The following is a 27,024-nucleotide window of genomic DNA, read 5'->3' as shown; positions in this document are numbered from 1 at the left end:
CAAAAAAAACTAATGTGTGTGTGTGTGTGTGTGTGTGTGTGTGTGTGTGTGTGTGTGTGTGTGTGTGTGTATATATACATATATACATATATATGTATTTATGTATATGTAATAAAGCCAAATAAAGCCAAATAAAGCAAGAAAATAGCAAAAAATAAAACTAAACGAAATTTTTTTATATATATATATATATATATATATATATATATATATATATATATATATATATATATATATATATATATATATATATATATATATATATATTAGGGCTGGGACTTTAAGGTGTTAATTTTGATTAATTAATTACAGTGAAAATAACGCGTTAAAAATAATAATGCAATTAATTGCACCCTCCTCAGTTCCCTCATTTCTGGCACACCGGTAACTCTGATGAACACTCCAGCCCAGTAGGCGGCGGTAATGAACCTAAAGTCTGTTTGTAGCCATGAAGAAGAAGCACAGGAAGCACTGAGTGAAGTCAGGCACTGGTGAACAGTGAAGGAAGACAAGATCTAGCTTGTTAGAAAGTTTTCTATACATATATGTGCGTGTGTGTGTGTGTGTATATATATATATGTATGTATGTATGTATGTATGTATGTATATATATATACATACACACACACATATACATATATGTGTATATATGTATATATACATATATATGTATATATATCCAAATATGGAAAAAATAAGGAATAAAATAAAACAAAAAGAAATAATAATGTACTCAAATAAAGAATATGTATATATATATGCATACATACATACATACATACATATATATATATATATATATATATATATATATATATATATATATATATATATATATATATATATATATACAAATATAAAAAAGAATTTAAAAAATATGTATTTTTGCAACAGTGGGTTTTTACTGGGTTAAAAAGAATAAAAAATTAACTTTGAAATGTAAATGAAATGATATCAAAAACATATTTTTGAGAAATACCTGGAATATGAAATGATATCAACTTTTCATTCCAAAGATATTGCTAGTCCACGACGTCACCAGGTAGTTTTAGACCCACTGATGCATCTAAGGGTTAATGAGGCTGACTCCTGAGCAGAGAGGGAAGCTGTTAGATAAAGTTCAGTGTGAAACCAACCAGCAGAGAGCACACTAGCCCAGAGATAACTTCTATCAGGCAGTCAGTGGGTGTTCCAGCCTCTTATCAGCTCCACAATTCACCACAGCTGTGCAGTGTTTTTGACATTAGGAGGCTGCTATTGTAGTGTGCTTTATTTAATTTGTACATATTTGTTAAAACACGGCGGCTATTTGCACAGGAGACTAAATGAATCGCGTTCAGACGCCTCATGAGAGCAGTGGACATGCAGTTGGCCGCTGAAACCGAGGCAGACTGCTTGAACAGGAAGCTTAACTTTCTGTGGTTAGCTCAACGTTGCAGAGCACCCGGCTGCACACAGGAAGCGTCGTTGGCGTGTCGTCTGAGAGCGGTTGCTTTGCCTGCGAGACGAGTCGTGTCGCTCACACGTTGAGACATTCTCCTCAGAAATGGCCCAGGGAAAGGATCAGTCCTTCGCCAGCCGCTTATTCCACAAATATCTAAAGAGTAGCCAGGAGCACAGAGGACCAGAGAGCGAGCTGCCTCACGTCTCTGAGTTCACCGTCATGTGGGATAAGTCCAGTAAGTCGATTTTAGTCCGTCGTGTGTTCACTGGACACCTGTAAAATCAGCCGTGTTTCTCCAAACTGTACAGGGCCTTAAAATGTAGCTGTTTTTGCGTGTTTTTCTTCACAAATGTGGCTGTACAGTCGGCCTTCATGCGTCCATCAGGTCTTAAAACTGGAAACAACTTTCCAGTTTCAGAACTTTTGCTGTTTACCTTCCTCTTCAGCTGCAGTATTTTTTACACATTCAGCAGCTCAGGTGGAACGCTTTAATCCATTTGTTGCTTGCATTGTCTTTATTTCTGTAGTATTTGTGTCCTGTTTTGTTTATTTATCAGGGCTTTTTACACTGTCTTCTCAATCAATGTTGTCTTTTTCTTCTTTGTGGAGCGAGGAAACTTTGGACCAAACATTGATTACTACCTGCTCTAGAGTCACTTCCATTTAGACAGAAATATCACATGTTGATTAATCATAAACAGCTAAAAATATAGATTTAATGCTCTACAAGTGGATGTAACACCCTTGATTATTCATTTTTGGCAGTTTTCAGAGACAAAAGACAGCAGTTGTCTCATGTTTTTGTCGTTTTGTTTCTCACTTTTGTCGTTTTGTTTCTTAATTTGTTATTTTGTGTCTTTTGTAATGTTTTATCTTGTTTTTGTTGGGTTTTTTTGGATGACTTTTGTCATTTGTCTCATGTTTTTGTCTTTTTGTGTTTCCTTTTTATCTCACTTGTGTGTTTTGTTGTATTTTTCTCATTTTGTGTTTTGCTTTTATTCATTGTTTTGTGTAGCGTTATGGTTGTTTTGTGTTTTTTTTTGTCTCGTTTGTGTCGTTTGTCTACTTTTTTGGTCGTTTTGTTTCTTGTTTTTGTCATTTTTTGTCTTGTTTTTGTCTGTCCATTTTTTGGTGCTTTGTAACTTTTTTGTCTAATTTTTGTCTCTTTGTTTTATTTCGTGTCGTTTGTTTCGTTTTTTGTTGTTTTGTTTCTGGTTTTTGTTTTGTGTTTCCTTTTTGTCTCACTTGTGTCGTTTATCTTATTTTTTGGTTGTTTTGTTTCTTACTTTTGTCATTTTTTGTCTTCTCAATCAGTCTTTTTCTTCTTTGAGGAGCGAGGAAACTTTGGTCCAAACATTGATTACTACCTACTCTAGAGTTGCTTCCCTTTACCCAGAAATATCATATGTTGCTTTATTCTAAACTGATAAAAATATAGTTTTGATGCTGTACAACTGGTTAAAACACACTGAATTATTTATTTTTGGCAGTTTTCAGAGACGAAAAAGAGAGAAATCTTTGAAGCAAAATGCAAACGTGGTTGTTTTTGCGTTTTTTTTCTTCAAGTATGTCGGCCTTCATGCGTCCATCAGGCCTTAAAACTGGAAACAACTTCTCGGTTTCATAACTTTTGCTATTTACCTTCCTATTCAGGTTTACAACTGCTATATTTTTACACATTCAGCAACTTACGTGGAACACTTTAAACCATTTGTTGCTTGCATCGTCTTAATATCTGTCGTATTTGTTTACTGTTTTGTAAGTATGAGATGTATAAGCTGTTTGTTTGTTTATTTATCAGGGCTTTTTACACTGTCTTCTCAATCAGTCTTTTTCTTCTTTGTGGAGTGAGGAAACTTTGGACCAAACATTGATTACTACCTGCTCTAGAGTCACTTCCATTTAAACTGAAATATCACATGTTGATTCATCGTAAACAGCTAAAAGTATACAGTCATGGAAAAAATGATTAGACCACCCTTGTTTTCTGCAATTTCTTGTTCATTTTAGAGCCTGGGACCACTAAAGGTATATTACCTGAAGAATACAACGAACACAGCAACAAATACAGCTGATTCCATAATACTTCATGTCCTAATTGACATGCTTCAGCTTCATTGTATATTCTCAGTATATAAGAGGACATTTCATGTCATCAGCAGCACTGCACATGCAAAGGTCTGGAGTGGTTTCCTGCTGACATTCAAGCCGTAGCACAACTCACAAGTTGTCAGCTCTCACATAACGCCTAAAACTAAAGAATTATGTGAAGCCACAAAGGCAGCCATCTTGGCACTGCTGGAAATTGGCATGAGTGAGAAACAGGTAGCCAAAAAACTGAAGATCTCCAACACAACCGTTCATTCCACCAAGAAAAAACAAACATGATACGACCAAACTGCTAGATGGTCGTGGCAGGAAATGTCATTCTACCCACCAGATGACCGGCACTCATCCGTTACTGTGTCAGGAATCGTCCTCAGACCTCCAGGAACTTAAAAATGAGTGGACACTGTGGAAAAATATGACTTGTTGGGCCTCTCAAAACATGTTAAAAATGGCCCAAAATGTATTGCATCTTGTCCCAAACAACTCAAAAGAAGTCCAAAATAACTCTGAACAAGTCCCAAGAAAGTCAAAGTTGGTTCAAAATGATTCAGTTTGAATTTTAAAAAATGCCAATAATGACTCAAAATCTGTCCAAAATAACTTGCAGAACGAGTTGAAATTAGTCCAAAATTATTTGAAACCTGTTCAAAACTACTCAGTTTCCCAAAACATGTTAAAAATGGTACAAAATGACTCAAAATATGTCCAAAATTTGTTAAATCTTGTCCCAAATCACTCAAAAGAAGTCCCAAATAACCCTGAACAAGTCCCAGAAAACTCAAAATTTGTTCAAAATGATTGAATTTGTCCAGACTGATTAAAAATTGCCAATAATGACTTGAAATCTGTCTAAAATAGCTTTTAAAACCAGTTGAAATTTGTCCAAAACTACTTTAATTGTAGTAAATGACTTGAAATTTTTCAATAATTAATTTAATGTTATGTTCAGTGACTGGAAATGTGTCATAAATTACTCAAAAATCATCCAAACTGACTCAGACTTCATCCATTATGAGTAAATATTTGTCCACAGTGACTTGAAACCTGTTCAAAACTACTCAAAACTTCTCAAAATATGTTATAAATGGTCCAAAATCTGTTATATCTTGTCCCAAATGGCTCAAAAGAAGTCCCAGATAACCCTGAACAAATCCCAAGAAACTCAACGTTTGTTCAAGGACAGTTGGAAGCGGACTTGTTGAAGCTGGTCTGGAGTCACACAGAGCAGGAAGAAGCCCGTCATCAACCAAAGGCAGAGGAAAGCCTGGTTACTCTTTGCTGGGATCACAAGGATTGGACTGTTGATGATTGGACTAAGGTTCTCTTCAGGGATGAATCCAGTTTTCAGTTGATTCTCACTCCAGCCAACTCACTGGTTAGGAGGAAGCCTGGAGAAGCTACAAACCAGACTGTCTGCCCCTACAGTAAAACATGGGGGTGGATCAGTGACCATCCGGGTTTTTTTCAGTATGGGTGCAACAGGGCAAATGGAGTTGTGAAACAACAAAAGCGAGACACAAAATGACAAAAACGAGACACGAAATGACAAAAACAAGACACAAAATGGCAAGAATGAGACAAAAAAAATGACAAAAACGAGACACAAAATGACAAAAACGAGAGAAAACAACAAAACGGCAAAAACAAGACACAAAATGACAAAAATGAGACATAAAATGGCAAAACTGAGACAAGAAATGGCAACAACGAGACACGAAATAGCAAAAATGAGACACAAAATGGCAAAAATGAGACAAAATGGCAAAAACGAGAGAAAATGACAAGACACAAAACGACAAAAATGAGGCACACAACGGCAAAAATGAGACACAAAACGAGAGAAAACAACAAACGAGACAGAAAGCGACACAAACGAGACAGAAAGCGACAAAAACGAGACAGAAAATGACAAAAACGAGACACAAAACAACAAAAACAAGACAAAACGAAAACATGACAGAAAACAACAAAAGCGAGGCACAAAATGACAAACGAGACATAAAACGACAAAATGAGATACAAAATGACCAGAACGAGACACAAAACGACACAAACGAGACACAAAATGACAAAAACGAGACATAAAATGGCCCAAAATTGTCTAATTTATTGTCTCTTTGTTTTGTTTTGGTTCTTATCAAGAAAACCATGGAAAATGTCATTATATTTGTCCAAACAAATGTACATTTAGTTGTAGCAGGAGACAACAAGAGTGGTCTAATCATTTTTTTTCCATATTTGATGCTGTAGGAATGGTTAAAACACACTGGATTATTTATTTTTGGCTCCAGTTTTCAGAGACGATAGAAGGAACATCAGCGTCAGGTTTTAGGGATGCCGTGTGTCGTCTTCATTTTGTTGTGTGAATCTAAACTGTTTCTTGTTTTTTAAGCGCTTCATGAACGTTTTCTTCCTCTCTCTCTCTTCTCCATCATTTCCATCCGTGTGGGTGAATGCTCCTGCAAACCGTTGGTGATCTGTAGAGACTTTTGGTACGCTCATTTCTCCATGAGACATCCCAAGTCACAGAGTCCACATTTAACCTGCATGTTACTGTATACATATTCCAGTTTATAAATGCTAGGAGTGCATTTATATCAGTAACGACACACCAAAGTGAGACATCAGACACGTTAGAGCGACTCTCTGACTCTGGACGTCTCATGTCTGCTGTGACTTCCACATTGTCTTCCTATTGCCTGCGCTGTAGTCTGCATTTTGTCTTTCTCTCTACCTTTCATTATTATTATCTTTATTATCATTACCTCTCCCTCTATTTTATTCCCTCCTACTCCTGAAAGGGATGCAGAATAGCTTGTCTTCAAATTGGCCGTTTCTGTAAAGAGCTCTTTGCATCACTTTGTGGTTTAAACTGTTCCCCACTTAGGTGTGGTTTTTGAGTTTTGTCACGGAGCTATTTTGTGCCGTAGTCCCGCCTCCCCCAGTTTTTTGACATTTGCCTGACCTTAAAGTGCATTTATTCCCCCGAACTGTCCTTTCTTTGTTTCCCCGAACATGTTAAACCCCCTGAACATGTAAACTGACCTGCATGACTATAAAAATTCTGTTTTATCTGTTTCCTTTTATAGTGAAAGAGTTCTTAGCTAAAGCCAAAGAAGATTTTTTAAGAAAATGGGAGTGTCCACCACAGGTGAGTCATCCTCTTTAAACGCTTTGTTTTATTCTAGAGTTTTAAATGTGTTTGGGTGTCCTAAACCAGGGGTGTCCAACATGCAGCCCGCGGGCCAAATCTGGTCCTCCAGAGGGTCCAATCCAGCCCTGAAAGTGTAAAAATTCCACAGAAGACATTAACTGCAGATTGTAAATGAGTAAAACTATAAATTTAAAATAATTTCTAGACCATGACAAGTTGTTTTGATCATAAAATAAAACAGTAAATTGCTCATTGTTCTTTTGTCATTTTGTGTCTCATTTTTGTAATGTATGTATTTTTGTTTTTGTTGTTGTTCGTCTTTCTTTGTCTGACTTGTCATTTGTCTCGTTTTTGTCGTTTTGTTTCTCGTTTTTGCCGTTTTGTGTTTCCTTTTTGTCTCACTTGTGTTTTTGTCTATTTTTTGTTGTTTTGTTCCTTTTTTAGTCATTTTTTTTGTCTCGTTTGTGTCCGTTTTTCTGTCGTTCTGTAATTTTTTTGTCAATTTTGTTGTTTTTTGTCTCATTTTTGGCATTTTGTGTCTCATTTTTATAATATTAGCCTTGTTTTTGTTGAGTTTTTTTGTCTTGTTTTTGTCTGACTTTTGTCATTTTGTGTTTTGCTTTATTCGTTGTTTTGTTTCTCATTTTTGTCGTTTTGTGTTTTTGTCTCACTTGTTTGTTATTTTTTTGTCTCATTTTTGTCCATTTTTTGTCACTTTGTAACTTGGTTGTTTTTTGTCTCTTTTTTGTTCTGTTTTGTGTCGTTTGTCCCGTTTTTGTCGTTTTGTGTTTCCTTTTTGTCTCATTTGTGTTTTTTGTTGTTTTGTTCCTTTTTTGTCATTTTTTTGTCATGTGTCTAACTTTTTGTCTCATTTTTTGTTTAGTTTCATTTCGTTTTCTGTCTCAATGCTGTAATTTTTTGTCTTGTTTTTCTCATTTTGTGCTTCGTTTTTGTCTCGCTTGTGTTGTTTGTCAGTTTTTTGTTGTTTTATTTCTCACTTTTGTCATTTTTTGCCTCGTTTTTGTCATTATCCATTTTTTTGGTGCTTTGTGACTTTTTTGTCTAATTTTTTGTCTCTTTTTGTTTAGTTTCATGTTGTTTGTCTCATTTTTGGTCATTTTGTTTCTCGCTTTTGTCGTTTTATGTCTCATTGTTCTAATATTTTGTCTTGTTTTTGTTGTTTTTTGTCTTTTTCTGTCTGACTTTTGTCATTTTGATCATAAAATAAAATCCTCTATGGTTCAGTTCCAGATGACTAAATGTTGTGTTCCTTTGTCGACACTCTGTGGAAATGATAAACTGAGGCTGAATGTTGTTAAAATTGAATTTATTTTTCTTAAGAAATTCCAGGTTGTTGGTAATGTTTAGTTAATTCCTTAAATGTGAACATTTTCAGAATGTACTTTGTTGCACTAAAACAAAGGAAATATATGGAGTTGTGGTTATTTATAGCTTATCCAGTTGGGCTGAATGTGGAACTAACCTGAACTAAAATGAGTTCGACACCCCTGCTCTGAATGGTCTTAATATTTGTAGTATTTTATATTGTGTTTTACATCTTAACCTTTCATGTTGCTAACCTATTTCAGTATTTTAAGTCTATATCCTGTCTTGCTTTTTGCACGTATTTTTGCCTGTCTGATAACTTGTGCAACACTTGCAGTGTCCAAAACATAATCTTGATTAGATTTGAAACTGAATTTAATCTTCTGTTTCTCAAAACGCTGTATTTTCAGGAGGAAATCAGATAAGACCTTTAGATGATAGCACTTCCGAGCCACTTCCTGTAGCTCAAAATGGCTTGTGCTTTGTTGACTTGAATGTGGAAAGATTTTTTAACTCGCTGTAAGTAAGAGGCCTTTGCTCTAAAACAGGGGTTTCAAACTCATTTTAGTTCAGGGGTTTAATAATCAATTAATTTAGTTTAATTCAGCCCAGTTTGATCCCCAGTGACCAGTAAAATCACAGCATAATAACCTATAAATAACCACAACTCCTAATGGTTCCTTTGTTTTAGTGCAAAAAAGTTCACATTTAAGAAATTATCTTTGTCCAAAACATTATGAACAACCTGAAGAAAATTTAAGTTCAATTTCAGCAACATTCAGCCTCAGTATATCATTTCCACATTACAACTTCCAGATCAGTGTCGACAAAGGAACAAACGAGATGAAACAACACAAGAAAGTTACAAAGTGCAAAAAAAAATGGACAAACCACAAAAACCAAAACAAGCAAAAAATAGACAACACAAGCGAGACAAAAAGGAAACACAAAACGACAAAAACGAGAAACAAAATGACAAAAACATGAGACAAATGGCAAAAGTCAGACAAAAACAACCAAAAACAAGACAAAATATTACAAAAATGAAACACAAAAGAACAATGAACAATCTAGTAGTTTACTTCATGATCAAAACAACTTGTTATGGTCTAGAAATTATTTTAAATTTATAGTTTTAGTAATTTACAATCTGCAGTTAATGTTTTCTCTGGAATTTTTACACTTTGAGGGCCGGATTGGAGCCTCTAGAGGACCGGTTTTGGCCCGTGGACCGCATGTTTGACACCCCTGCTCTTAAACCAAACTCCAGCTTGTATGTTTTTACTTGGAACATGAAGACAAACAGTATCTGTAAGAACCGAAAGCTCGCGGGTTGCTTCAGTTCGCCGTCTCACTTCCACGGCTGATGTTTCCTTCAGAGCACGACGTGTCTGGACGACTTCGACAGGTTCAAGACTCTTGGCACCGGCTCGTTTGGACGAGTGATGCTGGTGAAACATAAAGGAAGCAACCAGTTCTATGCTATGAAGATCTTGGACAAACAAAAAGTAAGTCTTTTCATGTTGTAAATGTGGCTGCTGGGTGGAAATAAAAACCTTTATATCTGTAAATGCTGTTGGTCTCATAAGAGGAAACGACTCGCCGCCTCCTGCGCTGTAAACATGTTTTCACTGAAAACCTCAAAGGCACTTCACATGAGAGTTTCTGTCTTTAAATACTGATGTGAAAGTCATAGAAGCTGGTTAGTCCTGCTGTACCTGTCTGACTTTCTGTTTCTGCCCCGCAGCTAGAGGACTTTACTTTATACGGCGTCTTAATCTGCCTCCTTTTGTTTCGTAAACCTCTCAACTCCAAACAGTTTCTGGGTGTTTTTTTACTCCTGTCACATTTTTCTCAGCACAACCACAGTTTGAGAGAACTCAGAGACGTCTCCTGTGCCGTACGACACAGAATACCAAAAAAATAAAAAACAAAACTTCAATTTTTGTGAGTAGATGTTTTATAAAACCTGTTCTCCTTGTACAGTGAAAACATCATGAGGAAAATACAAGACTTGCTTGTACTTGAGACCAAACAAAACAAAAAAAAGAGATTGAAAATGACAAAAAAATGAGACCAAAAGGATTGAAAATGACAAAAAATGAGACGAAAACACCAAAAAAGACTGAAAATGACAAAAATTGAGACAATGAACAACAAAAAGAGATTGAAAATGACAAAAAATGAGACAAAAAGATTGAAAATTGCAACAACAATAAAGACAAAAACAACAGAAAGAAATTGAAATATCAAAAGATTTGACAAAAAAACAACAAAATAGTTGAGCTGTTGGTCGCAGCTCAGTCGGTCTTGACTTCACAGTTGCGCCACGGAGAGTAGAATTTTCAGTTTTTTTTAGCAAACAGAGGTCTGACATGACTACTCATAAATGGGCGAAATATGCAAAACCAAATGTTAAACTGATGTGAATGCCTATACAGTTGGGATTTAGAGGTTGCAGAATTCACAGTGCATACTTTGTAAATATCCTTACTTTTCTGTCCTTTGCTTTGTGTTTTTTTTTTAGGTGGTGAAGTTGAAGCAGATAGAACACACACTAAATGAAAAGAGAATACTACAGGCCGTCTCCTTTCCCTTCCTCGTCAGATTGGAGTACGCCTTCAAGGTAATAGCAAACTAGGGTTAGAACAGCATGTATAGTCGTCCTGAAGCATTCGGTTTGAAATCTCCTCAGTTGAGTGCATCCTATACCAATTTTACAATATGTTTCCTCACACTACACATTGATTTTAAGGTTTAATCAGCCTTCCTGTATTTGTGAGTCAACTGTCCGCTATGCATCCGGTCACTTTTACTGACAATTCATGTACAGTTTTTTCAGAAGGATGAAGAGACGAAAAGAGAGAAAAGTGTTATTTTTAAACTGACAGCTTGCATTAGTGGTTACTTTAAGTGAATTGCACTTTTCAGTAAACAGCTCTGTCTTCTCTTATAAACAGTATATGAACAGAGTAACTGTCAGAGTAAGAAGGACAGACAATTAGACACTTTGGAATATTTTTATTTAACGAAAATACAGGAGGTCCTCAACTTAGTTTCATCGATTTCAGCTATAAGTCGGAACTCTGGTGAAAATGTAAACAAAACCGTTACATGCATCACGATATGGATCAGTTCTTCAGAAAAGTCATGAATACCAACGACTTTCATGCATGTATGAATCATTTTACAAGAAGACAACAGAATATTGTAACAGACTGATATTGTTGATGTTTCAATGTTTATTGTTCAGTTCCAGATTTACCTAATGTCAGTGAACATGCCATGTTTAGTTAGCTCACCTCTGATTGGCTGAGAGTCAGCAGGCTAATTCTGGAGCTAAGTTATGGGTTTTTCTAGTTATTCTGGCGTTGGCTACGGCCCACAGTAGCCTGTGTGAAGGTTCAATAAACCACCAGAGAACCAGATAAAGTCTCACTCATTCATCACAGAGGGCCGCTACAATATGTTGACCTGTTTTTACAACTTGACCCATGTTGGTCGATGTTTGGCCCTGTTTCCAGCGTTTTATTCTATCTAATTTCACTTCCATAGAGATGGCTTTCTTTTTCTTCGACGCATCAGAAGAGTCTGACTTACACTTGGGAGCCATAATGAAGGACAAAAAGTTAGTGAATGTAACACAATCCAAGGTGGCGTACAACCAGAGAATGGAAAAAAAGCCATCTTATAGCGCCGTGTGACGATGTATTCATCCGCTCCGCTCGTCAACTAGTTCCACGTAACCAATTCCAACATAGCAAAACACCGTACGTCGTAAACTGAGGACACACCCGTATCCAGTTCCAACGTAACGTCGAAACGCCGTAGGTCAAGGATGTCATAAACTAAGGACCCCCTGTAAAAAAAAAAAAGAAAGAAATCGATTTTTTTTCTCAGTTGCACTAAAAATATACCGAGCCATGACTACAAAACCCAAAGTTCCTACTGAATTAGGACTTTTGTGTACTTGCAGACCTTTCTGTGTGATTTCTGTGCATCACAACTAGTTTAAACATGATTTAAAGTCTATTCCTTTAATTACCAGGACAACTCAAACCTCTACATGGTGATGGAGTATGTGCCCGGTGGAGAAATGTTCTCACACCTCAGACGCACCGGAAGGTTCAGGTACTTTTTTAAAATTTCTGTTTTGGTTCATTTGTTATTTTTCTGCCGATGCCGTGTATGAAATCGTGGCAGACACCAGTTTAAGTTGACTGTATCATGATTTTCTGCTTCACTCTGAAGAAATTTGTGTTGTATTAAAAGTGTCCGTCTGTCCACGTCCTCCTCTTCCAGTGAACACCATGCACGATTTTATGCAGCTCAGATCGTACTCACCTTCGAGTACCTTCACTCCTTAGACCTCATCTACAGAGACCTGAAGCCTGAAAACCTGCTCATAGATCAGCATGGATACATCCAGGTACACGATCATAGAAAAAAACTAAACATTCTTGCCCTAAACACTCCTATTCGACGACCAGGAGTGAATGTGTGGAGCCTCCAGATATCAAAGAGAAGGGTTTTCTGACTTTAAAAACAGATGTAGGCTTCTGTGAATGGCATCAGTTCAGAGGTTTGGTTTAGTACTGTACTGTCACCTTCACCCTTGTGTACTTAACGTTCTTATCTTTCCGCAGGTCACAGACTTTGGCTTTGCCAAAAGAGTAAAAGGCCGAACCTGGACGTTGTGTGGAACTCCAGAGTACCTGGCTCCAGAGATCATCCTCAGCAAGGTGAGTTCAGACCCAAGACAGGCCTCACAGTGGGTTACAACTGGACGATATCAGGACAGAAGCAGGTGTTTCATTGTTTTTGTTCTGCATTGGATTTTAAATGAAACAGTGATGATGGCGTATAAGCACTGACTTTTAGATTTATGGACATGTTGAGGTAAACATGGACAAAAAGGACAATTGTCTTTTTTGTCATGTTTACCTCAACATGTCCATAAATCTAAAACTCATTGACTTGTTGAGATAAACATGTTCATACATCTAAAAGTCATTCACATGTTGAGGTAAACATGTTTATTGATCTAAAAGTGACTGACATGTTGAGGTAAATGTCAATAAATATAAAATTCATTGATATGTTGAGGAAAATGTTGAGGTACAAATGTTAAGAAATCTGAAAGTCATTGGCATGTTGAGGTACAAATGTTGATAAATCTAAAAATCATTGACATGTTGAGGTAAACATGGATGTAAAAAGACTATGTAATCATTGTGTTTTTTGTCCATGTTTACCTCAATCTACAAAGAGATTTTGTCGTTGAACAGTGGATTGTCTTTGACTGGTGAAGTCGGTTAACTGACCTCAGTCCACTTGAGTAAATGTTCCAGTTGACAAAACACAAGACTGCAAGTAAACAAGCCTTCAGCCTGGAACATCATCACTTGGGAATAAACTAAATGTCTGCAAACAATATTTATAAGTAGAAATAAAAACCCACACATGAAAAGATTCAGAGCTTTATTATTTATTTGTTTATGTCACTGATTGACATTGCAGGTAGTTTTGTCTGCTTAAGGTCAAGCAGTCAAACGAGTCAAACCTTTGAAAACCGATGATTTCTTTCTTTTTTTTTCCTTTTTCTTTCGTCCAGGGCTACAACAAAGCTGTGGACTGGTGGGCACTTGGAGTTCTCATCTACGAGATGGCTGCCGGTTACCCTCCTTTTTTCGCTGATCAACCAATCCAGATCTATGAAAAGATTGTGTCTGGAAAGGTATGCAAAAGGCGGAGTTAAAATATTTAAATTAGCCCGTTCCTCCCAAAGAAATGCACTGGCATGTGTCTATCTGGTGTACTGGTGAAGCTATGAGACTCAGAAATGATAGAAAAAGTACATTAAAAAGTGATAAATCTGGACCCACCTCTATGGACTTGAAGGACCAGAAGTCTCCGGTGCTGAGTGTCCTAAGTGAGACTAAACTTAAAGACTGTAAATAAGAAAGGAGAACTGTAGAAAGTTTTAGAGTATACCTACCGACAACTGTTAGGACCACGGATTATTACCTTGCACCTCTATGTACTTTAAGGGTCTGTAGCTCTGAAAATATTCATAGTATGAAAGTAAAACTTCCCATGGCTTCATTAAATATACCAAAGTTATTGTAGGTAAAATAACAGCTGATTCTGAGGAGGTCAGATGGAATTTTCTAAAGCTTGGTGTCAGCTCTCTAGTGTTTTTTTCACTGCTCCAAAGTGCTAAAAACGAAAGTCAGCAGCAAACAAACTCTTTGTTTTTGTTTGATATCCCGGAATTTTATTAATTTATTAATTTTTTTCAACCTTGCAGGTACGATTCCCCTCCCACTTTAGCTCCGACCTGAAGGATCTGTTGAGGAACCTGCTCCAGGTCGACCTGACGAAGAGATTCGGCAACCTGAAGAACGGCGTGAATGACATCAAGAATCACAAGTGGTTCTCCACAACAGACTGGATTGCCATCTATGAGCGGAAGGTAGATCTGGACTTTTTTTTTTTTTTAACTAACATCCTGCACCATTATGTGATATGTCCGTCGCAATCAAAAATAAAATAAAACCAGGTCTGTCCTCCTCAGGTCGAAGCCCCCTTCTTGCCAAAGTGCAGAGGACCAGGAGACACGAGCAACTTCGACGACTATGAAGAAGAGGACATTCGCGTCTCGCAAACGGAAAAGTGTGCGAAAGAGTTTGCGGAGTTCTAGCTGGACGGGCTGCCGTGATTCGGGATATTTGCACTCTTGTCGAGGGTTTTAGGTGGAACCGAGGCCGTCACGAGCTCCAAACCAAGGCCTCGTTCCTTCATTCCACACAGCTGAAACAGGTCCTTTTTGCCATGATCCTGCGTGCAGTTAGCACTAATCTATACACAGGCACATTATGCAGACACCCGTCGTGCTGCAACACAAAGTACTAGACCACGTCATTTGTCCTTCTGTTGTCCATGTTTCCAGTGTCCTCGCTCTCCCTCTTTGTTTGAGAAGCAACATGAATATTATTCCTGTTTTTTCAAGCGGCACAAAGGGTGATTGATTTACTAGCTGGTGTTGCACATGCTATGATTTAAGCTTTGGGAAACTGAAGGGATCTTTGTTAAATGTCGCCGGTTATCAGCCATCTGTCCCACGCCTGAGTGTCTTTTAGGGTTCAGTTCATTCGTCATTAATCATGAACACATGAACATGTTCATCATTCTGGCGTCCTTAAGACCCAGAACCGTGTATTTGTGCGTATAGACATAAACATATATGAGATTTTAAAAGACGTTTTTGTTAAAGCATGACCAAAATTCAAACAGAGAAACTGGTGTTGAGTGAAGGGAAAGAAACCGAGATGATTTCTTGCAGTTTTTCTTGTCAGCGCTGTGTTAGCCGATCAATTGTAGCATCGTTTTGTTTTTTTCATATCTGGTCACAGGACTTTTCCTTTTTTACCTCAGTTTCGATGTGGTATTAAGTTAATGGAATGAAATTATATATATTTTCAGGTACAACTCTGTTACACGAGGAGCAAGTTTGTCATTGACTGCACACAACTGATTTCTGTATTTGCTATGTCCAGAAAAAATGTATATAGACACCTAAACCCTAAATTATTCATACCCCTGTCAAATAGAAGACATTTTTTCAGTTACGCGTCAGTATTTCACCTCAGATTTGATACAAATAGGACACACAAGAAAATTTGAAGCCATAACCGGTTTATTTAAGATAGCAGATGTTCCAAGATCCTTGAGATTGGAGGGTTTCCGTGCCGTTTCTTTAGCTCCATCCACAGGTTGTCGATGGGGTTTAAATCAGGACTCTAACATTAACATCATCGTCCTGGAACCGTTTCTTCACCTCCTTGGCTGTATGCTTCAGATCATTGTCCTGCTGATAGTTCCATAGCTCCCCCAGGGTTCAGGTTCTCTGCCACCTGCTTGAGGTTTTCTTCCAGATTCTTTATCTGCTGCTCTTTCCTCATGATGCCTTCCACTTTGACCAAGGTGCAGAAAAGCAGCCCATGCTTCACAGTAGGGAGCGTGTTCTTTGGCTTGTAGGCTTCGCCCTTCTTTCGCCATGTGAAAGCCACATCTCTGTGCCCAAAAAGCTCAATTTTTGTTCCATCTGACCACCGAACAGATAGCCAGAAGCTTTTGTCTTCCTCTAGGTAGATGAGCTTTTTCATGCTTTGGTTGAAGCAGGGGGCCTTTCTTGGTCCATAGAGACCATTTTGGTGCAATATCCGTCTCACCACTTGCACTTAGTTCCTTCAGGACAGCCTTGGTAGTCGTCGTTGGATTGTTTTCAACATCTCGCTGAATCTTTCTGGCGAGTCGAGGTGACCCTACTGACTTCCGTCCTTTGAGGTTTTTGACTGTGAAATTTTTCTTGATACTTTGCACTGTGGCCACTGGCGCCTGAAATTGGCAATTTTTTTTGTACCTTTTTCCTTCTTTTTTTTTTTTTTTTGGCGTTTACGATGTCAAATCCTCACCAAGCTGTTTGGTCTTTGCCATGGCAAATCTTGGGTTGACTTGAAAATCACTGAAACGTCACAAGCAAGTCGACTTTTATAGTCAGAAGACTGGTTAGAAAACAGAAAACAAAAACTCAGAAAAATTGAAAACGATATTAAACTCTTTAGACCCTTAAAAAGAATGGTTTGTTTGAACATCTCCGTCTTGGTATCAGTGGGGTATGAATAATTTTGGGCTTCAGTATATATATACATGTATGTACCAGTGCATTGACACGGCATCCTCCAGTAGCTGAAAGGTCAGTTTGTTGTATTATTTTGAGGGTATATCATGAGTGTGAAGCAGTGTTGGTCACATGGACACACTTTTGCGCTGCTTTTTGATTTATTTTTAACCTGCTGTGTTCGAGCAGAGACATCGTGTAACTGCCATATTCGTTTTGTTTTTATTTTTGCATGTTTGTACAGCGGTGTGTCACAACAAGCTAATAGTGCCCTACAAGTGTTCCCACGTTTTTTTTCTTTTTGTTTTGTTTTTGTCCTGTTACTTTCACATAGTCTGGGACGTCGTAATTTAAATCTCAGCGACATAATTCCCTAAGAGCAAACCATTTCATTCAATTCAGTTTTACTTATGTAGCACCAATTACAATTCAGATTGTCTCAAAACGCTTTACAGAACTCACATGCCTCAATGGTCTGAAACCTTTTTCTGTTATTTTTGTCAGTTTCACCCTTTTGTCGGCTGAGTAGAGGGTCCAGGCTTTAAAATTATCTCAGTAGAACCTGAAAGTACCCTTTAAGGATGATCTAGTTTAGTATTATTAGTTTGTCTGTCAGTAATAACGACACTGACAAAAAGAGTCAGGTATACCACAAAAAGACACAAAATCTCCACCAAAAGGGTAAAAAATTACCACAAACGTGCAAAACTACCACAAACAGATGTTAAATCGGCACAAAAAAATGCAAAATTACCACAAAATAACAAATGTCCAAAATCACCACAAAAACAGGCCAAAACTACCACAAAATGACACCAAATCACCACAAAAATAAGTGAATATACCAAAAAAAGACACAAAATGAACACCAAAGGGTAAAAATTACCACGAAGACTCATCTGGTTCTTCATCTCCAGTAACTTTATTAACGATCAGAGTTCTACTTTCATACTGTGAATATTTCCAGAGTTCCAGGTCCTTGAAGTCCATAGAGGAGAATGTCCTCTGTAGAAAGTTCTAGAGTAGACCTACCAACAACCACTGATTATTAATCAGTGGTCCTAACAGTTGTCCTTAGGTATACTCTTGAACTCTGACAGGGGACGTTCTCCTTTCTTGCTTCCAGTCTTTAAGTTTAGTGTCACTTTGAACATTCAGACTTCCAGGTCCTTGAAGTCCATAGAGGTGGGTCAAGAGTATAACTACCGACAACTGGAAAGTCGTCTAGAACTTTCTAGTTGTCGGTAGGTGTACTCTAGAACTTTCTACAGGTGATGTTCTCCCTTCTTGCTTCCAGTCCTTAAGTTTAGTCTCACTTAGAACATTCAGAACTGGAGACTTCCAGGTCCTTGAAGTCCATAGAGGAGAACGTCCCCTGTAGAAAGTTCAAGAGTATACCTACCGACAACTGTAAAGTAGTTGTTGGTCCATAGACATGCGAGATATTAATCAGTGGTCCTAACAGTTTTCGGTAAGTCTACTCTTGAACTTTCTACAGGGGACATTCTCCTTTCTTGCTTCCAGTCCTTAAGTTTAATCTCACTTAGAACATTTATCTGTAGACTGGCAGGTCCTTGAAGTCTATAGAGGTGGATCCAAAAAGATAAACCGACTCGTGTCAGCTGAGTAGGCTTTAAAATTTCTCAATTATCTCAATAGAACCTGAAAGCACCCTTTAAGTAGGATCTAGTTTAGTATAATTAGCTTTTCTATCGGTAATAACACTTTCTTGTGTCCCCCCCACCTCTCTACCTCTATCCCTCCACCTCTAACCCTCTACCTGTAACCCTCTACCTCCACCCCTCTACCTCTAACCCTCTACCTCTATCCCTCTACCTCCACCTCTAACCCTCTACCTGTAACCCTCTACCTCCACCCCCTCTACCTGTAACCCTCTACCTCTATCCCTCTATCTCTACCCTCCTTTCTACCTCTTCTGTCCCTCTCAACCCGCCCGGCCAGCAGACAGATGGTTCCCCCCACATTAGAGCCGGGTTCTGCTCGAGGTTTTTTTCCCTGTTAAAAGGGTGTTTTCCTTGCCACTGTCGCCTTTTGGCTTGCTCTGGGGGTCAGGCATATGGGTTCTGTAAAGCGTCTCGAGACAATTTGACTGTAATTGGCGCTATATAAATAAAATTGAATTGAAAAAATTTAATTTCTGCTCCAAATTAGACCCAGAGAGACTTCTGATCAGCCATTTTGGATAATTTAACTAATCTATCAAGAAAACAGCCAAACTTGATCTCATTTTACTTCATCAGATGTGATAATTTGCTGCATCTCTCAAGTTTTAAGCTGATAATCTGACCTGAGGGTTAATTTGAGGGTCACTTTTGATGCCTGGAAACTTCAGATTGACATTTTAGACTAAATATTGTATTAATATTAATAAAGACGACTTGAGAAGGGAAATTAATTTTCTTTCCATTTCGGCTGAATGTTCAAATTAATTTGATTCGATGGGTTTCATACTGTATCACTGCAAAATGGACTGTTTTTGTTGGGGTTTTTTGTGTTTGTTTTTAAAGCCTCATCGTTACAGAATTTGTTCACTGCAGCTGAAAACTTTTTGAGAAGAAGGTTCAGTTTAATGGACAGTTACCACACTTTACGCAGTAGTAATAGCAACAAAAGTGAAATATCATAACCGTAAAAGTATTCATTCATCTCAGTCTCTACTTGCTTTCTGCTGTTTCAGCTTCTAGTATCTCTGCATCGTTTTCTAACCAACTTTGCACACTGTGATGGAGCGATATTTACTCAGTCTTCTTTGCAAAAGTTGCTCAGAGCGAATGGACAAAAATAAGGAAATGTTTTGAAGAACATCTGTTGTTGTTTTGTTCCCTCCAGCCACTCCTGTTAAGTTATCGTCTATGCATATTTATTACGTTTTCTCCAGTCAGAAAAATGTAGGATTTATGAGGGATTTGTTTTTATTCTGAGCTCCGTTGTTTAAGAATCAGTGTCAAATGTCAAATAACCCGCGAGGCTGCCATGTCCACTTCCTTTTCTTGCAGATGTCAGTAAACGTTCGGCGTTGGTGAACCTTTCATTCCTTTTTAGCAGAGTTTGAGGTCATTTCTGCAAGTTGGAAATCAGAGTTTTTACATTTATTTAACGTGATGCTCGAGGAAAATGCAATTTAATCAAGTTCAACTATCTTAAAACAACCAAATGTGAACAAGTCTTGGGGACTGAATGCTATTTTTAGGTACTACTGCACTGTTTCATCGACTGAGCACATTTTTATTTTTATTTAGCCCTGATTTCATTTCAAAGGCACAACTGTTTCTTATGCTGTTTTATTTATATTCAGAGACCTCTAATAAAATGTTTAAACCTGCGTAGTTCTCATATATAAGGAGACTCCAAATGTTTTATTTGCAAAAATTGTTATAAACGCTGAATATATCAGATTATTTATTTGTATTTTTTTCTTCATTTGCCCGTACAAGAATAAAACATTTATAGAAATAAACACAGTTAATGCACATTGATGCCTCTAATGCCTATTTAAAATTGCGACCTTTTGTTTTAAATTTAATTTTATGTTTTATTTTGTCATGAAATTGACTTCATCGAAGGGATTCCAATGTTGTTTTCCCAAGTTTGTAGCGTGAAGAGAATGTAACTGTAAAATCCACGATGTTTTTGTTTGTTTGTTTGATTTATTTGGTCACAATTTGAAGACTACACCTGGGGATTTAGCATGTTCCAGTCCAGACTGCCTGTGAGTGTAAAACCTTCCCAGAAATCAGCTCTTCGTATGAACCATTCCCCCCCCACCATGTGTGTAAATGGTCAGATTTGATGTAAACGATGGCACTTTTCCCCTCGTCACACATGCCAGTAATGGGATCAATAATCTGAAATGTGTCTGTATTTAGGTTGTGAAATTTTTTTTTTTTTTTTTTTTTTTTTATTTTGCACACCGTTTAGAAGGCTGACACGTTTTTGTTTTTGTTTTTCCTACCCATATATACCTGTGTTTGCAAGGGGGAATATACTTTGCTGTAGCAGATTTTATGTAACAAATGATATGTCACTATAATAAATTCTTTTTATTAAAAAAGAAAAAAAATCACCTCAGCCTCAGTTTATCATTTCCACATTACAACTTTCAGATTACAGTGTCGACAAAGCAACACAACATTCAGTCACCTGGAACTGAACCATAGAGGATTTTACTTTATGATCAGGTCAGACAAAAAAAACGAAGACAAAATATTACAAAAATGAGAAACAAAACAAAAAGCCAAAAAATTAGACAAAAAAGTTACAAAGCAGCAACAAATGGACAAAATGAGACAAAAAATTACACAGATGAGACGTAGGAAATGCAAAACAACAAAAATGAGAAACAAAACGACAATAACATGAGACAAACGATAAAGTCAGACAAAAAACAAAGACAATATTCCAAAAACGAGACACAAAATGACAAAAATAAGACACAAAGCGACAAAAGTGAGACACAAAATGACAAAACAGACAAATGACACGGAGCAAAACAAAAAAGAGACAAAAAAATTTGACAAAAATGTTACAAAGTGGCAAAAAAATGGACAAACGACACAAGCGAGACAAAAACACAAGCGATGCATAAAACAACAAATCAGGCACAACAAAATGACAAACACGAGTAACAAACGACAAAAAAGACAACATAAATGAGACACGAACTGACAGAAATAAGACGCAAAGTGACAAAAGTGAGACACAAAATGACAAAAAATGAGACAAATGACACGGAGCAAAACAAAAAGGAGACAAAACAATTAAACAAAAATGTCAAAGTTACAAAAATGAGACAAAAAGGGAAACAAAACGAGAAAACGAGAAACAAAACGGAAGAAAATAACGAGACAAAATATTACAAAAATGAGACACAAAGCAAGAAACAAAACGACACTTTTTTTTATGATTTAAAAAATAAAAAACGATAGAACTACAAGTGTCGGTGGCGACGCGGTAAAAGACTACGTTTCCCATGATGCCCCGCTGTCATGTGGGCGAAGGAAGCGGAGCTGATGACCAGAAGCTAGTTGGCTTTACTTGATTAAATCCTGATTTTATCAAACTAACGCCGCCGCTTATTAATTGGTAAAATACCCCAGTGATTAGGAAAGTTTTTACCCTTCAAACTCCGTTAACAGGTCGGACGGGCGACTGTTGTCAAGAGGGAATCTTCTAAAAATAAGGTACCTGTTAAATTTGGTATTAGCACGCCGAGCTAACTCCCCCATGCTAGCTTAGCGTCAATATAAGATACGAAGAGGCAGCGATTAAATGTCTCTCCTCGTTCAGCACGACGTTATTTCCATTTTCTGCCTCGTTAATTCTCTATTTTTACTTTAATAACAAACGTTTCAGAGCAGGCTCGTGTTCGTAACATTATTCTGTTTTTATTTTTGGCTAACAACGTGAGTTTTGGGTCGTCATTTTGTCACTCCGATTCCGTTCTGATCGTAAATGTTGGTTTTGTTGCTCTAATAATTGTGCGTTCTGTGTAATTCTGCAGCAGAGACATGCAGTGAGCAGCACAAAGGATCAACAGGGATGGATTTTGAACTGCCAACACACTGAGAAGACATCTGATGAAAAATTACTGCAACGTTACAGACTGTGAGAGTCTAATTTTTACCTAAACCTGTGATAAACCTTTAAATATTAACACTCAAATTAGAGCAGGATTTCTGTGGGAAAGCTCTGACTTTTGTTGCCGCTACTGGAGTCCTTTGGGAGCCAGAACCTGACCAATAATAATAATAATAATGATAATAATAATAATAATAATAATAATAATAATAATAATAATAATAATAATAATAATATAGCAGGGCTGTCAAACTCATGTTAGTCCAGGGGCCACGTTCAGTCCAGTTTCATCTCCAGTGACCAGTAAAATCACAGCATAATAACCTATAAATAACCACAACTTTTCTTTGTTTTAGTCTAAAACAGTACATTCTGAAAATGTTCCCATTTAAGGAATTATATTTTTACAGAACATCATGAACAACCTGAAATTTCTTAAGAAAAACCAGTTCAATTTCAACAACATTCAGCCTCAGTTTATCATCTCCACATTGCAACTTCCAAATCACAGTTTTACTTTATGATCAAAGCGACAAAAGTCAGACATGAAGCAACAAAAAAAGACAAAATATTACAACGAGACACAAAATGACAAAAATGAGAAAATGACAAAAATGAGACAAACTACATTAAATAATACAGAAACGAGACAAAATAGACAAAAATGTTACAAAGCGACAAAAAATGGACAAAATGACAAAAAGACAAAAAAAAGTTAGGAGACAAAAAAATTACACAAATGATACAAAAAAAAGGAACAAAACAAAAAAATAGATAAACAGACAAAAAGGAAACACAAAACGACAAAAACAAGAAACAAAACAACAAAAACATGAGACAAACAATCAGACAAAAAAAGACCAAAAACAAGACAAAATATTACAAAAATGAGACACAAAATGACAAAAGCAAGTAACAAAATGACAAAAAATGAGACAGTGGACACAAAACAAAACAAAAACGACAAGAAATTCGACAAAAAAATTAAAAGCCACAAAAAATGGACAAGTGAGACAAAAGACACAAAACGGCAAAAACAACACAAAGCAATGAATAAAGCAAAACACACGATGACAAAAATAAGACAAAAAGGAAAAAAATGACTAAAGCAAGAAACAAAACGACAAAAACATGAGACAAACGACACGAAAAAGAACAAAAAAGAGACGAAAAAGTTACAAAGTGGCAAAAAATGCCTAAAAACGATACAAGCGAGACAAAAAACAACAAATGGGACAAAACACAAGCGAGACAAAAAGGAAATACAAAACGACAAAAACATAAGACAAATGACAAGAAAAGACAAAAAAACAGCAAAAACAAGACAAAAAAATGGCAAACGTGAGAAACAAAATGACAAAAAATGAGAAACGACACGAAAAAAACAAAAAAGAGACAAAAATTCAGACAAAACATAACAAAGCGGCAAAAAAATTGACAAATGACAGAACAGCTAACAAGACAAAATGTTACAAAAATGAGACAACACGAAGAAAACAAAAAGAGAGAAAAAGTTACAAAGTGACAAAAAAGTGGATAAACAACAAAAACAACACAACACAAAAATAGGCTAAATAAATAAATAATAAATAAATTACCATACACAGTTCAAAGAGCTTTACAGGCAGAGGTAAAAAAAACGAAATATTAGATTAAATAAATCAACAGGTTGTATAAAGGACACACAGATTTTATTGAAAACCCAGTTGTTTAAGTGATTTTTTGTTTTATTTCTCGACAGCCGGCATGGAAGACAAGGCAAATGGCTCTGTTGACACCAAAAGGTACGTTCTTTAATTAGTCTACATGTTGTTTACTGAAGGATTTGATCATTTCTGCCGTTACAGTTCAGTGTTCCATCACATTAAGAGGGTTTTATTGATTTTTTTCCTCTCAGTCCAGTGGAGAACGGTCAGCTGCCGGACCCTTCCAACTGGGGGGTCGCAGACGTCGTCAATTACTTCAAAGCAACGGGGTTCGAGGAACAAGCGACGGCTTTCCAGGATCAGGTCGGTTTGTTGTTCCTGCTTAAAACATGTCATGTAAAATTCTACCTTCGTACTATGAACATTTTGAGGTCCTTGAAGTCCATAGAGGTATGTTCAAGATATTAGTCAGTGGTCCTAACAGTTGTTGGTAGGTATACTCTAGAACTTTATAGTTGTTGGTAGGTATACTCTAGAACTTTATAGTAGTTGGTACGTATACTCTAGAACTTAATAGTTGTTGGTAGGTATACTCTAGAACTTCATAGTTGTCGGTAGGTATACTCTAGAACTTTACACTTGTTGGTACATATACTCTAGAACTTCATAGTTGTTGGTAGGTATACTCTAGAACTTTATAGTTGTTGGTAGGTATACTCTAGAACTTTACACTTGTTGGTACATATACTCTAGAACTTCATAGTTGTTGGTAGGTATACTCTAGAACTTTATAGTTGTTGGTAGGTATACTCTAGAACTTCATAGTTGTCGGTAGGTCTACTCTAGAACTTTATAGTTGTTGGTACGTATACTCTAGAACTTCATAGTTGTTGGTAGGTATACTCTAGAACTTCATAGTTGTTGGTAGGTATACTCTAGAACTTTACACTTGTTGGTACATATACTCTAGAACTTCATAGTTGTTGGTAGGTATACTCTAGAACTTTATAGTTGTTGGTAGGTATACTCTAGAACTTCATAGTTGTCGGTAGGTCTACTCTAGAACTTTATAGTTGTTGGTACGTATACTCTAGAACTTAATAGTTGTTGGTAGGTATACTCTAGAACTTTACACTTGTTGGAACATATACTCTAGAACTTTATAGTTGTTGGTAGGTCTACTCTAGAACTTTACACTTGTTGGTACATATACTCTAGAACTTTATAGTTGTTGGTAGGTCTACTCTAGAACTTTTTCCAGGGGACGTTCTCCTTTCTTGCTTCCAGTCTTAAGTTTAGGCTCACTTAGAACATTCCAGGTCCTTGAAGACCATAGAGGTGATTGTATTTTGTCATTTTTTTGTCGTTCATGTCATTTGTGTAATTTTTTGTCTCGTTTTTGTCATTTTGTCTGGTTTTTGTTGTTTGTCTCACGTTGTTGTCGTTTGTTTCTTGTTTTTATCATTTTTTGTCTCATTTGTGTAATTTTTTGTCTTGTTTTTGTCCATTTTTTGTCTCTTTTTTGGTTTGTTTCATGTCATTTGTCTTGTTTTCCATCACTGTCATTTTTTTGTCTCATTTGTGTAAAATTTTCTTATTTTTGTCTTTGTCAAATTTTTTGTCTTTTTTATTTCAAATTGTTTGTCTCATTTTTGTCATTTAGTTTCTCACTTTTATTGTTTTTTTGTCTCATTTCTGGGGCTGGCCCGAATAGCAGTTTCTGGGCTCCGGACATTTGGGCCCTATTAATGACGAATATCCGAATATTCGGGGGTAGGGGGGATACTACCGTCGGGCCCGAATGTTCAGATATTCCGGTCCAGCCCGACTCATTTCTGTCATTTTGTGTCTCATTTTTGTTGTGTTTTGTCTTGTTGCTGATTCTGACTAATTCTTATTTTTTTCTGTCCTTCCACCTTGACAGGAGATCGACGGCAAATCACTGCTCCTGATGACGCGTAACGACGTCCTGACGGGGCTGTCGATAAAGCTCGGCCCGGCGCTGAAGATCTACGAGTACCACGTGAAGCCGCTGCAGACCCAGCACCTGAAGAGCAACGCTTCGTAGCGGCAGCTCGCCCCGGCAGCCACCTCAGCGACAATCACGGCATCAGGAAGAGCCCGGGTCGGCTTCACGAAGACTCCTCCGCCCGCCGCGGCACCTTTAGCAGGATTTGAAATGCTGTTTGTTTTTATAAGGACGGGTTGCACACGGAGTCAGCTGTTTACCCTTTCAGCCATTCTTAGTTCTGCTGCTTGAGATGTTATTATTATTATTATTATTATTATTATTATTATTATTATTATTATTATTATTATTGTTATTATTGTGTGTGTTTTATTTAAAAGAACAACATTTTGTGGGGGAGAATACTTTGCAGGTGTGATATTTGTGTGCAAAGTGAATTAACCTGTGATGAAAAATTTTAAAAGTATTTGTATATAAGATGATATATATAGTTGTGTTGTACCCGAACACTTTGATACGTGCCGGAAATTTACCCCCGTTTTGCCCTAAAATCAGTTTTTATGTTCGAAACTGCGCATCGGAGTCGTCCTTAGCATGTAGAATGTTTGTTTTCCACACACAAAGGACCCAAACGAAAAGCCTCCTCAGTCCTGCACACCTTCAGTATCTAGGCTGGAGGCTCTTGATATGGAAGTATTTCTGTGTATATATGTTCTTATTCTGTACCTACCTGTGGTGCTTTCAGCGTTGTCGCACAGACAGCTGTTCTGAAGTGTGTATGACCAATGTAAATGTGCAACAAAACACTGGAGTTTGAATATCAGAATCAAGAGATTTACAATAAACGGTGCTCTTTTCTCACCAAAGAACGTTAATCTGTGAATTTATTGACGGATTCCCATAAATGTGTGGCACCTGTAGCCTCTTTTTTGTATTCTGGCATCTTTTAGTGACATTTTTGCTTCTTTTTCTGGCATTATTTGCACAAATGTCACAAAAAGGTGCAAAAATGTCACTAAAAGATGCCAAAAATCCCACAAAAAGATGCATGAATGTCACTAAAAGATGCAAAAATGACACAAAAAGTTGCAGAAA

At 37.0% G+C, this 27,024-nt stretch overlaps 2 protein-coding genes across 2 annotated transcripts; both read left to right on the top strand.

The window, feature by feature from the left end:
- Positions 1-1,050: 1,050 nt before the first annotated feature.
- prkacba (protein kinase, cAMP-dependent, catalytic, beta a) lies at positions 1,051-20,059 on the top strand. Its single transcript, XM_023296079.3, has 10 exons — positions 1,051-1,679; positions 6,643-6,704; positions 9,413-9,541; positions 10,561-10,659; positions 12,082-12,164; positions 12,336-12,462; positions 12,680-12,775; positions 13,648-13,770; positions 14,344-14,508; positions 14,611-20,059. Exons 1-10 carry the CDS (start codon positions 1,547-1,549, stop codon positions 14,734-14,736), a joined length of 1,143 nt encoding a protein of 380 aa, XP_023151847.1. The 5' UTR covers positions 1,051-1,546; the 3' UTR covers positions 14,737-20,059.
- A 1,653-nt stretch (positions 20,060-21,712) lies between these two features.
- samd13 (sterile alpha motif domain containing 13) lies at positions 21,713-26,798 on the top strand. Its single transcript, XM_023296080.3, has 5 exons — positions 21,713-21,917; positions 22,238-22,341; positions 24,056-24,098; positions 24,212-24,323; positions 25,885-26,798. Exons 2-5 carry the CDS (start codon positions 22,314-22,316, stop codon positions 26,026-26,028), a joined length of 327 nt encoding a protein of 108 aa, XP_023151848.1. The 5' UTR covers positions 21,713-21,917; positions 22,238-22,313; the 3' UTR covers positions 26,029-26,798.
- Positions 26,799-27,024: the final 226 nt, after the last annotated feature.

This window comes from Amphiprion ocellaris, chromosome 2, assembly GCF_022539595.1.
Source record: "Amphiprion ocellaris isolate individual 3 ecotype Okinawa chromosome 2, ASM2253959v1, whole genome shotgun sequence".
Taxonomy (NCBI): Eukaryota; Metazoa; Chordata; class Actinopteri; family Pomacentridae; genus Amphiprion; species Amphiprion ocellaris.
This window is presented reverse-complemented; position numbering and strand designations above follow the sequence as displayed.

What these genes read in the sequence shown, in the direction of transcription:
- samd13 (XM_023296080.3), top strand. Translation starts at nt 22,314, where the DNA reads ATGAAAAATTACTGCAACGTTACAGACT. An exon ending in GGCTCTGTTGACACCAAAAG is followed by an intron (nt 24,099 to 24,211) that starts GTACGTTCTTTA and finishes TTTTCCTCTCAG; the next exon opens with TCCAGTGGAGAACGGTCAGC. An exon ending in CGACGGCTTTCCAGGATCAG is followed by an intron (nt 24,324 to 25,884) that starts GTCGGTTTGTTG and finishes CCACCTTGACAG; the next exon opens with GAGATCGACGGCAAATCACT.
- prkacba (XM_023296079.3), top strand. Translation starts at nt 1,547, where the DNA reads ATGGCCCAGGGAAAGGATCAGTCCTTCGCCAGCCGCTTATTCCACAAA. An exon ending in AGATCTTGGACAAACAAAAA is followed by an intron (nt 9,542 to 10,560) that starts GTAAGTCTTTTC and finishes TTTTTTTTTTAG; the next exon opens with GTGGTGAAGTTGAAGCAGAT. An exon ending in AAAAGATTGTGTCTGGAAAG is followed by an intron (nt 13,771 to 14,343) that starts GTATGCAAAAGG and finishes TCAACCTTGCAG; the next exon opens with GTACGATTCCCCTCCCACTT.